Source organism: Microcaecilia unicolor, chromosome 14 (genome assembly GCF_901765095.1).
Source record: "Microcaecilia unicolor chromosome 14, aMicUni1.1, whole genome shotgun sequence".
NCBI classification, from domain to species: Eukaryota; Metazoa; Chordata; class Amphibia; order Gymnophiona; family Siphonopidae; genus Microcaecilia; species Microcaecilia unicolor.
Genome location: NC_044044.1, coordinates 36,748,711 through 36,763,634, shown reverse-complemented (window position 1 = coordinate 36,763,634; position 14,924 = coordinate 36,748,711). Strand labels below are relative to the sequence as shown.

General features: G+C 45.5%; 1 protein-coding gene and 1 non-coding gene across 2 annotated transcripts; one reads left to right on the top strand and one right to left on the bottom strand.

The window, feature by feature from the left end:
* Window positions 1-475: 475 nt before the first annotated feature.
* On the top strand, window positions 476-6,371 carry SNAPIN (SNAP associated protein). Its single transcript, XM_030187703.1, has 4 exons — window positions 476-620; window positions 2,662-2,708; window positions 3,561-3,679; window positions 6,024-6,371. Exons 1-4 carry the CDS (start codon window positions 499-501, stop codon window positions 6,117-6,119), a joined length of 384 nt encoding a protein of 127 aa, XP_030043563.1. The 5' UTR covers window positions 476-498; the 3' UTR covers window positions 6,120-6,371.
* Window positions 6,372-14,616: 8,245 nt separating this feature from the next.
* Window positions 14,617-14,688, bottom strand: TRNAM-CAU. The gene has a single exon. It is a non-coding gene; the product is annotated as a tRNA-Met (tRNA).
* Between the last annotated feature and the right edge of the window lie 236 nt (window positions 14,689-14,924).

The window sequence follows — 14,924 nt, the reverse complement described above, 5'->3', positions numbered from 1 at the left end:
GAGCATCAGCCCTTCAGACTGGCCACATCTTTAAGACGCTGCTAGTTACAGAAGAAGGAAAGTTCCCACAATCAGGGCTGTTTCTCTGTGTCTTGGGCAGGTCGTGCATCCCATACCAGCCATCATCAAGGCAAGAAGAGCAGATTGAGAGTCAGGTAAGTGGTTCTTATTTCTATGCCCCATTTCCCCACCTGTGGCTTCTATACATGATATGAATGAATACAAAGTGATATTGTGATTGAATGAGCTACAGTTGGTGGGGGGAACTCAGAGAGGGAAGAAGAGTCAGGTAATGTCCGTTGCTGTCTTTAATACAAAGATCTCTGCTGATTTTACATAAAGCTTTTCCTCTTCCTGACTCATTCGGTGCTGCTACTCCACCCCCCACCTTGCTTCCGGCGCTGCGTATGACGTGGCACGTTGCTAATGGCTAGTTATTAGCGCCCCTGCACTTCGTTTCCGGCGCAGCGCGTGACGTCACACGCCTACTGCGCAGTGATGGCGGTGGCGCAGGGCTCGGTGGCCGGGACTCCGGCGGCGCGGGACGTGTTTTCCGAGGGATTGTTGGAGCTGCTCCGTCCGGCCGTGCAGCAGCTGGATTTGCACGTACACGCCGTCAGGTAGTGGGGGTGGGGGGAAGGGCCTGGGTTAACGCCCCCGCCCGGTGCATTGCGGGGGTTGTAGTCCTGCGCGTGCAACTGCTGCTTACCCGGAGGTTCTGAGCTCTCTCTATGGAAGAGCTATGGTTTCCGGGGGAGGGAAAGGCTACAACCCCCCCCCCCCCCGGTAATATTTGCACAGCAGAACCTAGTGATCCGCTTTTCGCAAAAAGTGAAAGTGGGACACGTTTGTGAACTGTGCGGTAAATCTTTTGCTGTCTGATCCTGCGGGTTTTTCTAGTTGCTTGTTGGGGATTTTTCCCCCCAATAGTTCAGGTCCTAAACTTTAGGGACAGTGAAGGATCCGACCCAATTTTTTAGAGGGGGTAATTGGGGGTACCGAGTACCAGCACCTTTTCCATTGTCTGCTACAATTGACCCATGGACCTCTAATGAAAGAGCTCAGGCTCTACACACCAATTCTGCCTTGTCATAGGTTCTGTGACTGGTTGCAGGGGGTCTGACTACTGTGGGGTGGGTCTCTCAGTGATCACCCCACCCCTGAATGGTGATCTGGCATTTGAGTACCAGCACCTTTTCCATTGTCTGCTACAATTGACCCATGGACCTCTAATGAAAGAGCTCAGGCTCTACACACCAATTCTGCCTTGTCATAGGTTCTGTGACTGGTTGCAGGGGGCCTGGCTATTGTGGGGTGGGTCTCTCAGTGATCACCCCACCCCTGAAGGGTGGTCTGGCATTAGAGTACCAGCACCTTTTCCATTGTCTGCTAAAATTGACCTATGGACCTCTAATGAAAGAGCTCACACCAATTCTGCCTTGTCATAGATTCTGTGACTGGTTGCAGGGGGTCTGGCTACTGTGGGGTGGGTCTCTCAGTGATCACCCCACCCCTGAAGGCTGGTTTGGCATTTGAGTACCAGCACCTTTTCCATTGTCTGCTAAAATTGACCCATGGACCTCTAATGAAAGAGCTCAGGCTCTACACACCAATTCTGCCTTGTCATAGATTCTGTGACTGGTTGCAGGGGTCCTGGCTATTGTGGGGTGGGTCCCTCAGTGATCACCCCACCCCTGAAGGGTGGCCTGGCATTTGAGTACCGGCACCTTTTCCATTGTCTGCTAAAATTGACCCATGGACCTCTAATGAAAGAGCTCACACCAATTCTGCCTTGTCATAGATTCTGTGACTGGTTGCAGGGGGCCTGGCTATTGTGGGGTGGGTCCCTCAGTGATCACCCCACCCCTGAAGGGTGATCTGGCATTTGAGTACCAGCACCTTTTCCATTGTCTGCTAAAATTGACCCATGGACCTCTAATGAAAGAGCTCAGGCTCTACACACCAATTCTGCCTTGTCATAGATTCTGTGACTGGTTGCAGGGGTCCTGGCTATTGTGGGGTGGGTCCCTCAGTGATCACCCCACCCCTGAAGGGTGATCTGGCATTTGAGTACCAGCACCTTTTCCATTGTCTGCTAAAATTGACCCATGGACCCTGAGTTTTAATGAAAGCTCAGGCTCTACACACCAATTCTGCCTTGTCTTAGATTCTGTGACTGGTTGCAGGGGGCCTGGTTATTGTGGCCTCGTATTTGAACACTGGCACCTTTGCTAAAAAAAAAAACGCACTGAGCCTCCCCAAGCTGAATGTTTGGCGCGGATTACTCCAAGCCTGACCCCTTAGTGTCATTTCTACATTTCCTCGCCTAACAGCCCATTTTGCTCACTAAAGACCAACCTGTTCGAAAAGGCATACCCCACCGACCCAACCTAAGAGCCCGAATCAGGCAATACAGCGAAACCAAAGCCCGTAATGAACAATATAACTCCACTACGATTCCCAAATGTGTCTGTAACACATGAATCGTATTCGACCATAACATCACTTTGTATTTGTTTCATCACCGGAGTTGACTAATGCCTCCACGGTACTATGTAAGCCACATTGACTCTGCAAATAGGTGGGAAAATGTGGGATACAAATGTAACAAAATAAATAAGTCTGATCCGTAAACATCTGTCACATGTGTTTCCTTTCTAGAGAAAGCCAAGTAGACCTGCGTGAGCACATCGATAACTTAGCTGCAGGTAAGCTGTGTTTTGCGCCTACTGTACACAATAAAACAGCAATGGATTAAAGATCAAATGTGATATAAAACGTAAGGGCTGCCACATTGTCCAGCTCCTGGAAAGAGATTTTGAGCCAGTCCTGGATTTCTTACAACCCCAGCCTGATGTGTTATGGGACCTGCAGCACTGATTTTCTTCAGTGGGTAAAACTGGGGACTAAAAATACCACCTGCTTAGGAATGTAAGTTGAAAAGTGGAAGTAGCCAAGTAAGTCTCCCTCCTGAAACTGGATGACTTGGCAGGTCTGATACTACGCGTACAGCAGCAAACGAATTTTTTACACAGATCATTTCTTATAATCAACCTGACAGTTAATTTAGATATTTCAGACTCTTTTCTATTAATGGACAGTATTAGAAGGAACAGTCCTGAGCGCAGGTCCTCATGCGTGGTATACAGCAAGACTCCCCAGGGACAGAGTCACCACGTTTACTATACTGGCTTAGACGTGAGGATTATTATTGTTATGATGATATGCACAAAATGAACCCATTTGGAGATATTGGCCCCAAAAGATCATATGTAGCATGCCATGGCTTAGGAGTGCAATTCACTGCTGATACAGTATGCACAGTACTAGTATTGGGAACCCTTGGAAAACCATTCCTTGCACTTAGTGTACAGTGGAAACGTGCAGAGCCCAGTCCCTGAACACATTATGCTGCATGAATCCCAGGAGTTCAGTCCCTGAGTTCCCAAGAGACAGATCCCTGCCTCTGTCAAGCACCTAAAGCTGTATGTCTCTTTTCCTATTATGAAGTGTTGCACTCGCCCTCGGGATCTCTTTGATTGTCTTTCCTCCCCAACCAGAGCTCTGCCGCATAAATGAGGATCAGAAGGTGACAATGGACTTGGATCCGTATGTGAAGAAGCTGCTGAATGCAAGAAGGCGAGTCGTCCTTGTCAACAACATCTTACAGAATGCACAGGTAAAGATAGGAACTCTCTGAAGCTTCACAATCAATCGTGTCACATAAATGAAAGAAATGTGGTTTTCTTGGTGCAGGTGGACTCTTGCTGGTTTCCCTTTGAATACTGATGCACTGGTGTTGGTCTGTACTTATGCTGTTTGAACGAACATGTCGAGGTTTCTGGCTTCTCTCTTAATAGCCTAACCTAGCCCGTCTGCTTGGCTGACAGTACAAGAATAGCTTTTGAAAACATTGTCTTCATGGTGTTCCCCCAATCTGATCAGTAAAGCAGATCTTCTAAATGTAATTATTAGGATTAAGTTCCAAAGACATTTCCTTTTATGTAACTAGCTATTCCTTGTTCATGCACAGCTGCCTTATCTCAAATCCAGATGCTGACCTACCAAGGAGCTCATTTTCAAAGCACTTAGCCTTACAAAAACTTTGTGAAAAACCTCATTGGCTCCCTATCGGAGAACGAATAAACTTCAAGGTCCACACACTGATTCACAGGATTATCCATGGAGAATCTCCGAGCTACATGATCGATCTGATAGACCTTCCAACCGGAAACAGGTCACTATCCTAATTGCAAAGGTCTCAAGTACAAAACCTCCTATGCATCCAACTTCTCCTTCATAGGCAGCCAACTATGGAATGCCCTACCCAGATCCATTCGCTCAATCAACAATTATCTACCCTTCCGGAAATCGCTGAAAACTCATCTGTTCAAGCAAGCATACCCAAATGATCTAACCTAATCTTATGTACCCTTTACCCAACACTTAATCACTCAACAACGACTATGACTTGATCTTCCATCAACTCCCCCTATGCTAACCCTCAAACTATTCCGTCCTCCGTCCTTTCTCACCCCCTTATCCCTTGCTCATTTCAACCTTCCCCCTCCTGCCTCTTTTACCCCCTTCTTACTTGCCCATCCCACCTATCTGCATATCTCCATCATTATTCTGTTATACCACAGCCTGTACTCTCTCTGCAATACCTTGTAACCCCTATTGCTATGTAAGCCGCACTGAACCTGCCTCAAGTGGGAAAGCGCGGGGTACAAATGTAACTAATAAATAAATACAAAGTTCCATAGTAACCTTTGGAACTTTGTAAGGCTAAGTGCTTTGAAAATACACCTCTGTGTCTCCTTGACCCTTTCTTCCACTTTATAGATCTCTGTGTCACCTGCTCTGGGATTCGGACCCTGCGTTCTGATCCATAAAATGTAGTTAGTGTAGCTGACCCAGTTGGATGTGTCTGGAGATTGCTCCTGCTTATGCTGCTCCCAATACCAAAGTGGCCGCTGAGACATCCATGACAATCTCGGCAGCCATTTTGGCTGAGGAACCTACCGGGGGCAAGAGCGACTGGGAATATCTCTTTCCTAGAAGAAGCCATTAGACCACCAGGCCATTTAAAACAAAGGTAGGCCCGGAGAGGGCCTTCGGGTAGTGGGAGGGTGGACAGGTTGGGTGGCCGGCCAAGCTGGCCTCGGAGGACTCATGAGGTGCCGTTTTTGGTTCTGGTTTCAGCTAGCCTCATCACAACAGACTCTGTTTAATCTCTTACCTTCTTTGAGATTGTGGACAGTATAGGGTGGTGAAAGAAAAGCGGGACTTGGAGGTGATCATATTTGATGATGTTAAGGTGGCCAAACAGGTAGAAAAAAGGCGATGGTGAAAGCCAGAAGGATGCTTGGGTGCGTGGGGGAGGAAATCTCTGATGAGACCTCATTTAATACCTCCATGGAATAAATACACAGGAAGAGAGTCTCTTCCAATTGAAAGCAAACTCTGAGACAAGGATGAAGGTGAAAGGGAATAGACTTAGGAGTAACCTAAGGAAATATTTGTTTATAAAAAAAGGTGGTGGGTGCATGGAACAACTTCCCAGTGGAGGTAATGGAGACAAGGACTGTATCTGAATTCAAGAAAGCTTGGGACAAGCTCAGAGGATCTCTGAGGGAGAGGAAGGGATGGTAGAGATTAGAAGTTGATGTGGATGGACAGACTGGAGTACAGAGATCTCTGAGGGAGAGGAAGGGATTGTAGAGATTAGGAGTTGGTGTAGATGGACAGACTGGATAGGCCGTATGGTCTTTATGTGTCTGTTTCTATGTACAGAGGATCTCTGAGGGAGAGGAAGGGATTGTAGAGATTAGTAGTTGGGTGAATGGACAGACTGGAAGGCCGTATGGTCTTTATCTGTGTCAGTTTCTCTGTTTCTATGTACAGAGGATCTCTGAGGGAGAGGAAGGGATTGTAGAGATTAGTAGTTGGGTGAATGGACAGACTGGATAAGCCGTATGGTCTTTATCTGTGTCAGTTTTTATGTTTCTTCTCTTTCACAGGAGCGCCTGCGGAGACTGAACCATAGCGTTGCTAAGGAGACAGCACGGAGAAAGGCCTTACTGGAGTCTACAGCTGGGTCCTCGCCCAGTACCTGAAAATGCACCTGTGGGCTGAAAGGGGTTTATCATACCAGATGCATGTTGCTATCATGTGATCAAGTGATGCTCCATATTACATGAACACTGGTTTTCATCTCCCTGCAGTGCAGGCCCTGCACATAGTCAGCTCTGGGATGTTTTACTGTTTGCCAGCTTGTCATGTATTTATTCTTGTGTTTCTTGTTTATCTAGAAAGCCCGGGACAGAGGGAAGAAGTGGACCCCTCGTTCTGGGTTGTGAAATAGAAAAGTGGGGGGGGGGGGGGGGGGGAGTGGACCTCTGGTTCTATGGTGTGAAATAGGAATCGTGGGGGGGGGGGGGGGGCTGATCCTGGGGTGTGAATTAGGAAGCTGAGGGCAGGGCCTGGCCCTTCCTAGGTTCTGTTTTGCAGGTGAAGCCTTTACCCTCTCTCATATAATAAATGTGCCATGCCTGAAGCTTCTGCTGTGTTTTCCGCTGTGTCTCTACCTCTTGCATTGCACTGAACAAAAGGAAACATGATTACAAAACTTAAACCTGGTAAATAAAGTTTAATGTTAATGTATGTGTGCCTAGTTGGGATTCCCTTGTCTGACGTAGGTGCCGGAGCATTGGAAGAAAGCCACCGTGAGTTTTCCTTTTCTGTGCTGCTGGCATCCTGAGGGAGGTGCAGGTCTGAGTTGCTTTAGGCCTGGCATTGATGATTATTGTTCTTCAACTATTCCTGATTAGTTTGAGGTTGGGGGGAACAAGATGTGCTAGGGGTCAGTTACAGAGCTTATAGCCCGCTGTTACCAAATGCAGTTCAAAGCGGATAACGATAACGGAAACTACTACTACTTAGCATTTCTATAGCGCTGCTAGGGTTACGCAGCGCTGTACAAGTTTAAACATGGGGAAGGACAGTCCCTGCTCGAGAGAGCTTACAATCTAAAGGTTACAAACTATGTAGTCAGTGTAGGTATCATGAATTGGGAGGGTGGTTAGGCGCCATAAGCAAGGGAGAAGAGATGGGCTTTGAGTAAGGACTTGAAAATGGGCAGGGAGGGCGCCCAACTACACCCAACATTATAACTAATTCACTGTATTCAAAACATTTCTTAAAAAGGTCATTTTTAAGCATTCTTTTTCAAGCTAACAAAGCTTTAATCCCATTTGGAAGGTGTAACCAAGAAGCTGCTGCTTGATTCATAAAAATTGTCTGAAGTCATTTCCAGTCGTAGCCACCTTTAGGATAGGGGAATGTCCTACAAGATGCTTTCTCCCACCTACCGGTCTGCATATATAACCCGTTGTATTCTGAAGACTGTGTTACCTAATTCAAACATAATTCAGCCCTCAACTGGGTCATTACATAAAATGGAGTCATATGTGAAGAAACGTTTAGTGAAAGCGCGGGGTAAAAATGTAACAAAAAAACAAAAAAAAAGACTCTTAGCTCCCCCCCCCCCCCCCAAATATACTGTTACAGTAATCCAGTTTACTCAAAATGAGAGACTGAACTACCAGTTGAAACTGTTCACGATTAAGATAATTTGTAATAATTCTCAATTTCTGCATTACCCCAAAACGACTCTTTGAGCTGTATTTTCAAAGCACTTAGACTTGCAAAGTTCCATAGAGGCATATTTTCAAAGCAGTTAGCCTTCCAAAGTTCCATAGAAACCTATGGAACTTTGTAAGTCTAAGTGCTTTGAAAATGAGCCTCTTTGTCAAGTGATTTATTTGTTCCATAATGGTCATTCAAGCTTGATAAAGAAACAATCTTGTGATGCAGGAAACTTGGGAAATATTTATGTGTCTGTGGTGAAGAGGGCAGAGAAGCTTAGGCTAGTGGTGATAACTGGGTCGAACGGGGCCCGATATTCAGACACAGGATTTAGCTGTGCTGCTTCTCATAGTCGGCGCTGAGCCTGGACATTCAATGTTGGGCCATGAATGTCCCCACTGGCCTTGCCCGTCCCGCTTTCTAAATAATCTTTGGGCTAAAGTAACCCACATTAACAGTAGCCCTTGTTGATAACTTCCCTTCTCAGTGCTTACAGGGATTTCAATGCAATTTGTTTTTACTGTTATTATCATTGCTATGCTAGCTTACAAACAAAAAGAAAGGATGGCCTGGCGCTACACTTCCACAGGACCTGCGTCCACCCCCAGGAGAGTCCCGCCCAAGGAGGTTAGATTGAGAACAGGAGATGGGGTGAGCCTATATAGCCCATTATATGGGCTGTTGCCACATTTTTGCTCACCCAAAACAATAGCCTGGTCTAAAGCTGTTCCAGTTGGATAGGAAGTGCCTTAATAGGTAGAGGACAAAAGCTCTTTAATTATTTGAAAGCTTCCCATATGTAGATATAAATATCATGAAATAAAAATTGAATATCGCTAAATCAGCTTAAAAATTATTGTAGCTGATAGAAACAGCTCTAATAAACTCTATTTTGTGCTCAATATTCTACACTGTTCGATACAATACAGATGGCCGAATTTCAGAGAGAATATCCTGTTTCCTGGTGGGATTTAATTTTTTTACAGCTTTTTTTTTTTTATTATTTCAAAGTTTCCCATATCTAGATATAAATATCATGAAATAAAATTTAATATCACTAAAACAGCTTAAAAAATTGTTGTAGCTGGTAGATACAGTAGTACATGTCCAAATTTAACTAAGGATATCCTGTTTCATGATAGGTTCATCGTAACTGCTGTTGGAGTCAGCCTTGGGAAGCCTGGTGTTATAAAGTTGGATTATATTGAAATTAAATTCAAGTAAAATTAAACTCTCCTTTCACTGCGGCACATGGAATCGCATCTTCACCTCATCTGTTTTGTAGAAGTTCACATTTTAGGTACACAAATAGATTATTCTGTTTTGAGCATGTTTCAGGGGCAAGTGGTTTTTTAAAGTCAAAATAATTAAAAGTGTTTTGTTTAAAGCGGATCTCGTATTTGTTAACTAATGGGGTATAAGCCCCTAATGCAGTCAATTGCTTTTCTTATATTTTGTTCTTGTGATTATTTATACTGTGCCAAAACTGAAAACTCTTATCTGTATCTGGTTGAAAATAAAAGGAGCTCATTGTGAACTCTCTCCACCTAAAAGGTTGTTTTGTGACTGTACACGAGGAATTGTGATATTGAATAAATATATGTTTTTGTTCCAAGTTATGTATCTAAGGATTATATAATCTTTCAAGACATCCAGTTAATCATTTAAATCATTAGTGGAACATAACCACAAAAGCATGGATGGTATGGTCGCATTTTCAACATGGTAATACTAGAAGATATTTTAAAAGGTGGAGGAAAAAGGATGTATATATTTTTTTACATTTATATCACACATTTGCCCAAGTAAACTCAGATCCAGTGTGGCTTACATATGAAAATTATTTATAATTATTATTTATTGCATTTGTATCCCACATTCCCCCACCTATTTGCAGGCTCAATGTGGCTTACATAGATTTGATAACAATGTCATAGCTGGATATCAGATACAGTTAGTTATGTGTGGCGATTAAGAAGGGGAGAGGGAAGAAGGAAGAGAGTTGTTAAGGTAGTTATAGAAGGTTTGCGTCATAGTTGAGTGGGCTTAGTGAGGTTATAGGTTTTCATTGTAGGCCTTGTTGAAGAAGAATGTTTTCAGAGATTTTCGAAACATAGTTATTTCTTTGATTGCTTTTAGGTCTGTAGGTAATGCATTCTATATCTGCGTGCTCTTGTAAGAGAAGGTAGTGGCGTGCATCCGCTTGTATTTAAGTCATTTGCAGCTGGGGTAACATAGTAAATGATGGCAGAAAAAGACCTGCATGATCCATCCAGTCTGCCCAACAAGACAAACTCGTATATGTGCTACTTTTTGTGTATACCCTACTTTGATTTGTACCTGTCCTCTTTAGGGCACAGACCGTATAAGTCTGCCCAGCACTATCCCGGCCTCCCAACCACCAGCCCCGCCTCCCACCACTGGCTCTGGCACAGACCGTATAAGTCTGCCCAGCACTATCCCTGCCTCCCACCACCGGCTGGCTCTGCCACCCAATCTCGGCTAAGCTCCTTAGGATCCATTCCTTCTGAACAGGATTCCTTTATGTTTATCCCACGCGTGTTTGAATTCTGTTACCGTTTTCATTTCCACCACCTCCCGCGGGAGGGCATTCCAAGCATCCACTACTCTCTCCGTGAAAAAATACTTCCTGACATTTTTCTTGAGTCTGCCCCCCTTCAATCTCATTTCATGTCCTCTCGTTCTACCGCCTTCGCACCTCCGGAAAAGGTTCATTTGCGGATTAATACTTTTCAAATATTTGAACGTTTGTATCATATCACCCCTGTTTCTCCTTTCTTCCAGAGTATACATGTTCAGGTCATCAAGTCTCTCATACGTCTTGTAACGCAAATCCCTTACCATTCTCGTAGCTTTTCTTTGCACCGCTTCAATTCTTTTTACATCCTTCGCAAGGTACGGCCTCCAAAACTGAACACAATACTCTAGGTGGGGCCTCACCAATGACTTATACAGGGGCATCAACACCTCCTTTCTTCTGCTGGTCACACCTCTCTCTATACAGCCTAACAACCTTCTAGCTACGGCCACCGCCTTGTCACACTGTTTCGTTGCCTTCAGATCCTCAGATACTATCACCCCAAGATCCCTCTCCCCGTCCGTACCTATCAGATTCTACCCGCCTAACACATACATCTCCCGAGGGTTTCTATTCCCTAAGTGCATCACTTTGCATTTCTTCGCATTGATTTTTAAATGCCAAACCTTGGACCATTCTTCTAGGTTCCTCAGTGCAGGTTGAGAAATTTGGTGGATGATCTTTTGGTGTTTCTGGGAGGTAGGTCCACGAGGTTTAGCATATAGATTGGGGCGTCTGCATGAATGATTTTGTGTACAATTGTGCAGATCTTGAACGCAATGCGCTCCTTAAGTGGAAGCCAGTGAAGTTTCTCTCTTAGGGGTTTTGCGCTTTCATATTTGGTTTTTCCAAATATGAGTCTGGCGGCTGTATTTTGGGCAGTTTGGAGTTTTTTGATTGTCTGTTCTTTGCACCCGGCATATAGTGCATTGCAGTAGTCCAGATGGCTTATTACCGTTGATTGTACCAGGGTACGGAAGATGTATCTCGGGAGGTTTTTGCAACTACATTCAAGGCAGTTTACATATTTTCAGGTACTTATTTTGTACCTGGGGCAATGGAGGGTTAAGTGACTTGCCCAGAGTCAGAAGGAGCTGCAGTGGGAATCAAACTCAGTTCCCCAGGATCAAAGTCCACTGCACTAACCACTAGGCTACTCCTCCACTCATTCCACCAATAAGAGCCAACCTCATCAGTGATGTCACAATGGCTTGATTGCCCGATACTTGGCTCACTTCTGATATTGTGATGTCATAAGGGGGAAAGGGAAATGGGACTTGATATACCGCCTTTCTGAAGTTTTTGCAACTACATTCAAAGCAGTTTACATATATTCAGGTACTTATTTTGGACCAGGGGCAATGGAGGGTTAAGTGACTTGCCCAGAGTCACAAGGAGCTGCAGTGGGAATTGAACTCAGTTCCCCAGGATCAAAGTCCACTGCACTAACCATTAGGCTACTCCTCCACTCATTCCACCAATAAGAGCCAACCTCATCAGTGATGTCACAATGGCTTGATTGCCCGATACTTGGCTCAGATATTGTGATGTCATAAGAGAAAGGGGGAAAGGGAAATGGGACTTGATATACCGCCTTTCTGAGGTTTTTGCAACTACATTCATAGCGGTTTACATATATTCAGGTACTTATTTTGTACCAGGGTTAAGTGACTTGCCCAGAGTCATAAGGCACTGCAGTGGGAATTGAACTCAGTTCCACAGGATCAAAGTCCACTGCACTAACCACTAGGTTACCAAATTGGCTTCAGCTTTTTGATGTCATCCCATCTCCTGTATCTAACTTCCTTGGTCCTGCCCATGCAGAAACAGGAAGTGATTTCAGAGGAGGCGGGACAGGCCAAAGGGAAAGTTGCAGGCAGTGTAAATACAATGTTGCTACTGCTGGGGATCAACAGAAGTCCATCTTTAAGGTTGATTGGTGAGAGGGGACGGATTGAGAGGAGGGGCAGATGCCAAACCCCAGGTGGGGGTGGGGAGTGAGCTGCAGGATCATGAGCAGAACTGGAGGGGCCACCAGTAGAAGCTATGGCCAAGGGGGTGAGCCCCGCCCCAGCAGCCATGACTCCAGAACAGCTTGGTACTACTCACCATCAAGTTTGTCACTGCTCATAGGGGTGGAGGGGAGTAAGGGAAAAGAGAGAGAGATAATGGGCCTGGGGAAGAGGAGAGGGATGGACAGAAAGAAAAAGGGAGATATGTTTGATCTGGGGGGTGGAAGAAGAGAGGGAGATTATCAGTTTTAGGGAAGGGAAGGAATTTACCAGTTTAATATACTGTATTTGTGTGGTTGTAATCAATGCAATTTACTTATTATATACAGGTACTTACTGTGTACCTGGGGTGATGGTGAGTTAAGTGACTTCCCAGAGTCACAAGGAACAGCACTGGGAAATAAATATCTACCTTTAATTGCACGATTAATCGTGACTAAACATTTCAATCAAGCTGCAGTCCTAATTAGCAGTACAATGAAACTGTCTAGGACAGGCCTGGCCACCCTTTTTCAAGCGGGGGCCATGATTTATATATTGTAACATTTGGTGGGGACAAAATAAGCATCATTGTATTTTACCTCCTGTTTCAGCAAACAGTGGCAAAATACGGTGAATCGCTGTGCATTTTTTTCTAGTGAAAAAGGTGCCGGTACTCAAATGCCAGACCACCCTTCAGGGGTGGGGTGATCACTGAGGGACCCACCCCACAATAGCCAGGCCCCCTGCAACCAGTCACAGAATCTATGACAAGGCAGAATTGGTGTGTAGAGCCTGAGCTCTTTCATTAGAGGTCTATGAGTCAATTTTAGCAGACAATGGAAAAGATGCTGGTACTCAGTACCCCCCTCCCCCCCCCAAAAAAAAGCCCTGGTGCATCATCATCTCCCTAGCGTTCACCCACTCTTGCTGCCACTCATGTAACCCCTCCAGACTTCACTGAGTTTCCCTCATGTAACCCCCCCCCCCCCCCCCCCCAGTCTTCACCATCTCTTTCTCATGTAATACCTCCCAGGCTTCATTCAGTCTCTCTGCCTCATCTAACTCCCCCCTGCCTTCACCCAATGTCTCATTCATGTAACACCCTCCCCCCCTCCTTCACCCAGTCTTTCTCCCTCATGTAACCCCACCCCCAGCCTTCACCGAGTTTCTTTTCCGTCACCTGGCTTTGGCTGCAGAAGAAACATTGGGATTCCTGCTTCCCCACCATGACTTGGCTCTCTGCAAGCTTAAACCATGGTTGGTCTCATGGCTTAAGTCTTGAAAGACTAGATACTGTGAGATGAACCCAAACTTCCAGCATCCCAGGGTTCATGCTTACAGCAAAGTTATAGCTGAACTCAGAAGTTCGTAGTCTCCATGTGCTGATCATCAGAGTGTACAACCCATCTGGAATGACACTATGGTAATGTATGCTTTCAGAACCCTGGTATAAGCAGTTCACCGAAACTTGGCCGAGTTGCGTGTTTTCTCAAATCTGAATTGGTTGATGACTTTTGGCAGCTTTTCTTTCCTTTAACCACCTTGGCTGTTTCTGGTTGTTCTCTACAGGCAGGAATTTGGAGGCACAAGGCATAGGTGGTGGGAGGCAGTGGCGTAGCTATGGGTGGGCCCAGGCCCACCCTGTCTGCCCCCCTAGCACACTTCTGGTGTAGCTCCTTTGGTTTCCTTTCTTCCTCCCCCAGATCCGTGCACTGTCCGGCAACTCCCTCCCTCCCCATGTTTGTGAGGGCAGCAGCAACGCACATCTGCTGGCAGTGCTGATCTCTTCAGAGTTCCCTCTGCTACATCACGCCCTCGGAAGAGGGAAGCTTGCAGAGACCCGTGCTGCCAACAGATGTGTAAACGTGGTGAGGTACGCTGGGAAGGGAGGGTTGCGTCACAGGTGGGGCCAAATACCAGGTCAGAGGAGGGGAAGAGTGATAAAAAGAGAAAATGGGAGGGGGGGGGGGCAAAGGTCCACCCAAAATAACCGGTTTGGCTACGGTACTAGCCGGAGGGATTCTGTGGCTTCGGGTATGTCATTCCCAAAATTAGGACCTGGGAGCCTGTTCTAGGCAGACTTGTGCCATGAAAATGTCTGGCTGACCTCACATGAGCTGAGCAGCACAGGAACATACCATGTGCTGGAGACTGAGAAATACTGGTTGGCAAGGGACTGCTGGGCTACTTTGAGAGCAGTGTTTCTTAATCTGCATTTGCTGTGAAAAGACTGCATAACCTGTGCATCTGAACTTGGGAGAATGGTAAGGATTGTACACTTAAGTTTTGTAATTTGTTACGTTTAATATAAATCAAGGAATTTAAAGGAGCAAACAGATTATTATTAATTTAATAAAAATAAAAAAAAGTTTCTAGCAGAGGATGGTTTCGATCCATCGACCTCTGGGTTATGGGCCCAGCACGCTTCCGCTGCGCCACTCTGCTGTACAAGGACTTTGGCCGGTCCTTGTCATCATATTCCTAATAAGGGAAAGACCACGTGATCGTCCCAACCGGTATTTATTTATTTGTCATATTTCTATCCCACATGTTTGCACTTTTCACAGCAAGTGTGTATATTTTTATAACGTTTTCCTTTACTTTTTGCATATAAAAGAGATGTGGCCGTTGCTCAATGTAAACGTAACTGTTACGCCTCGCGCCACCAGAGAGGTCGCTGA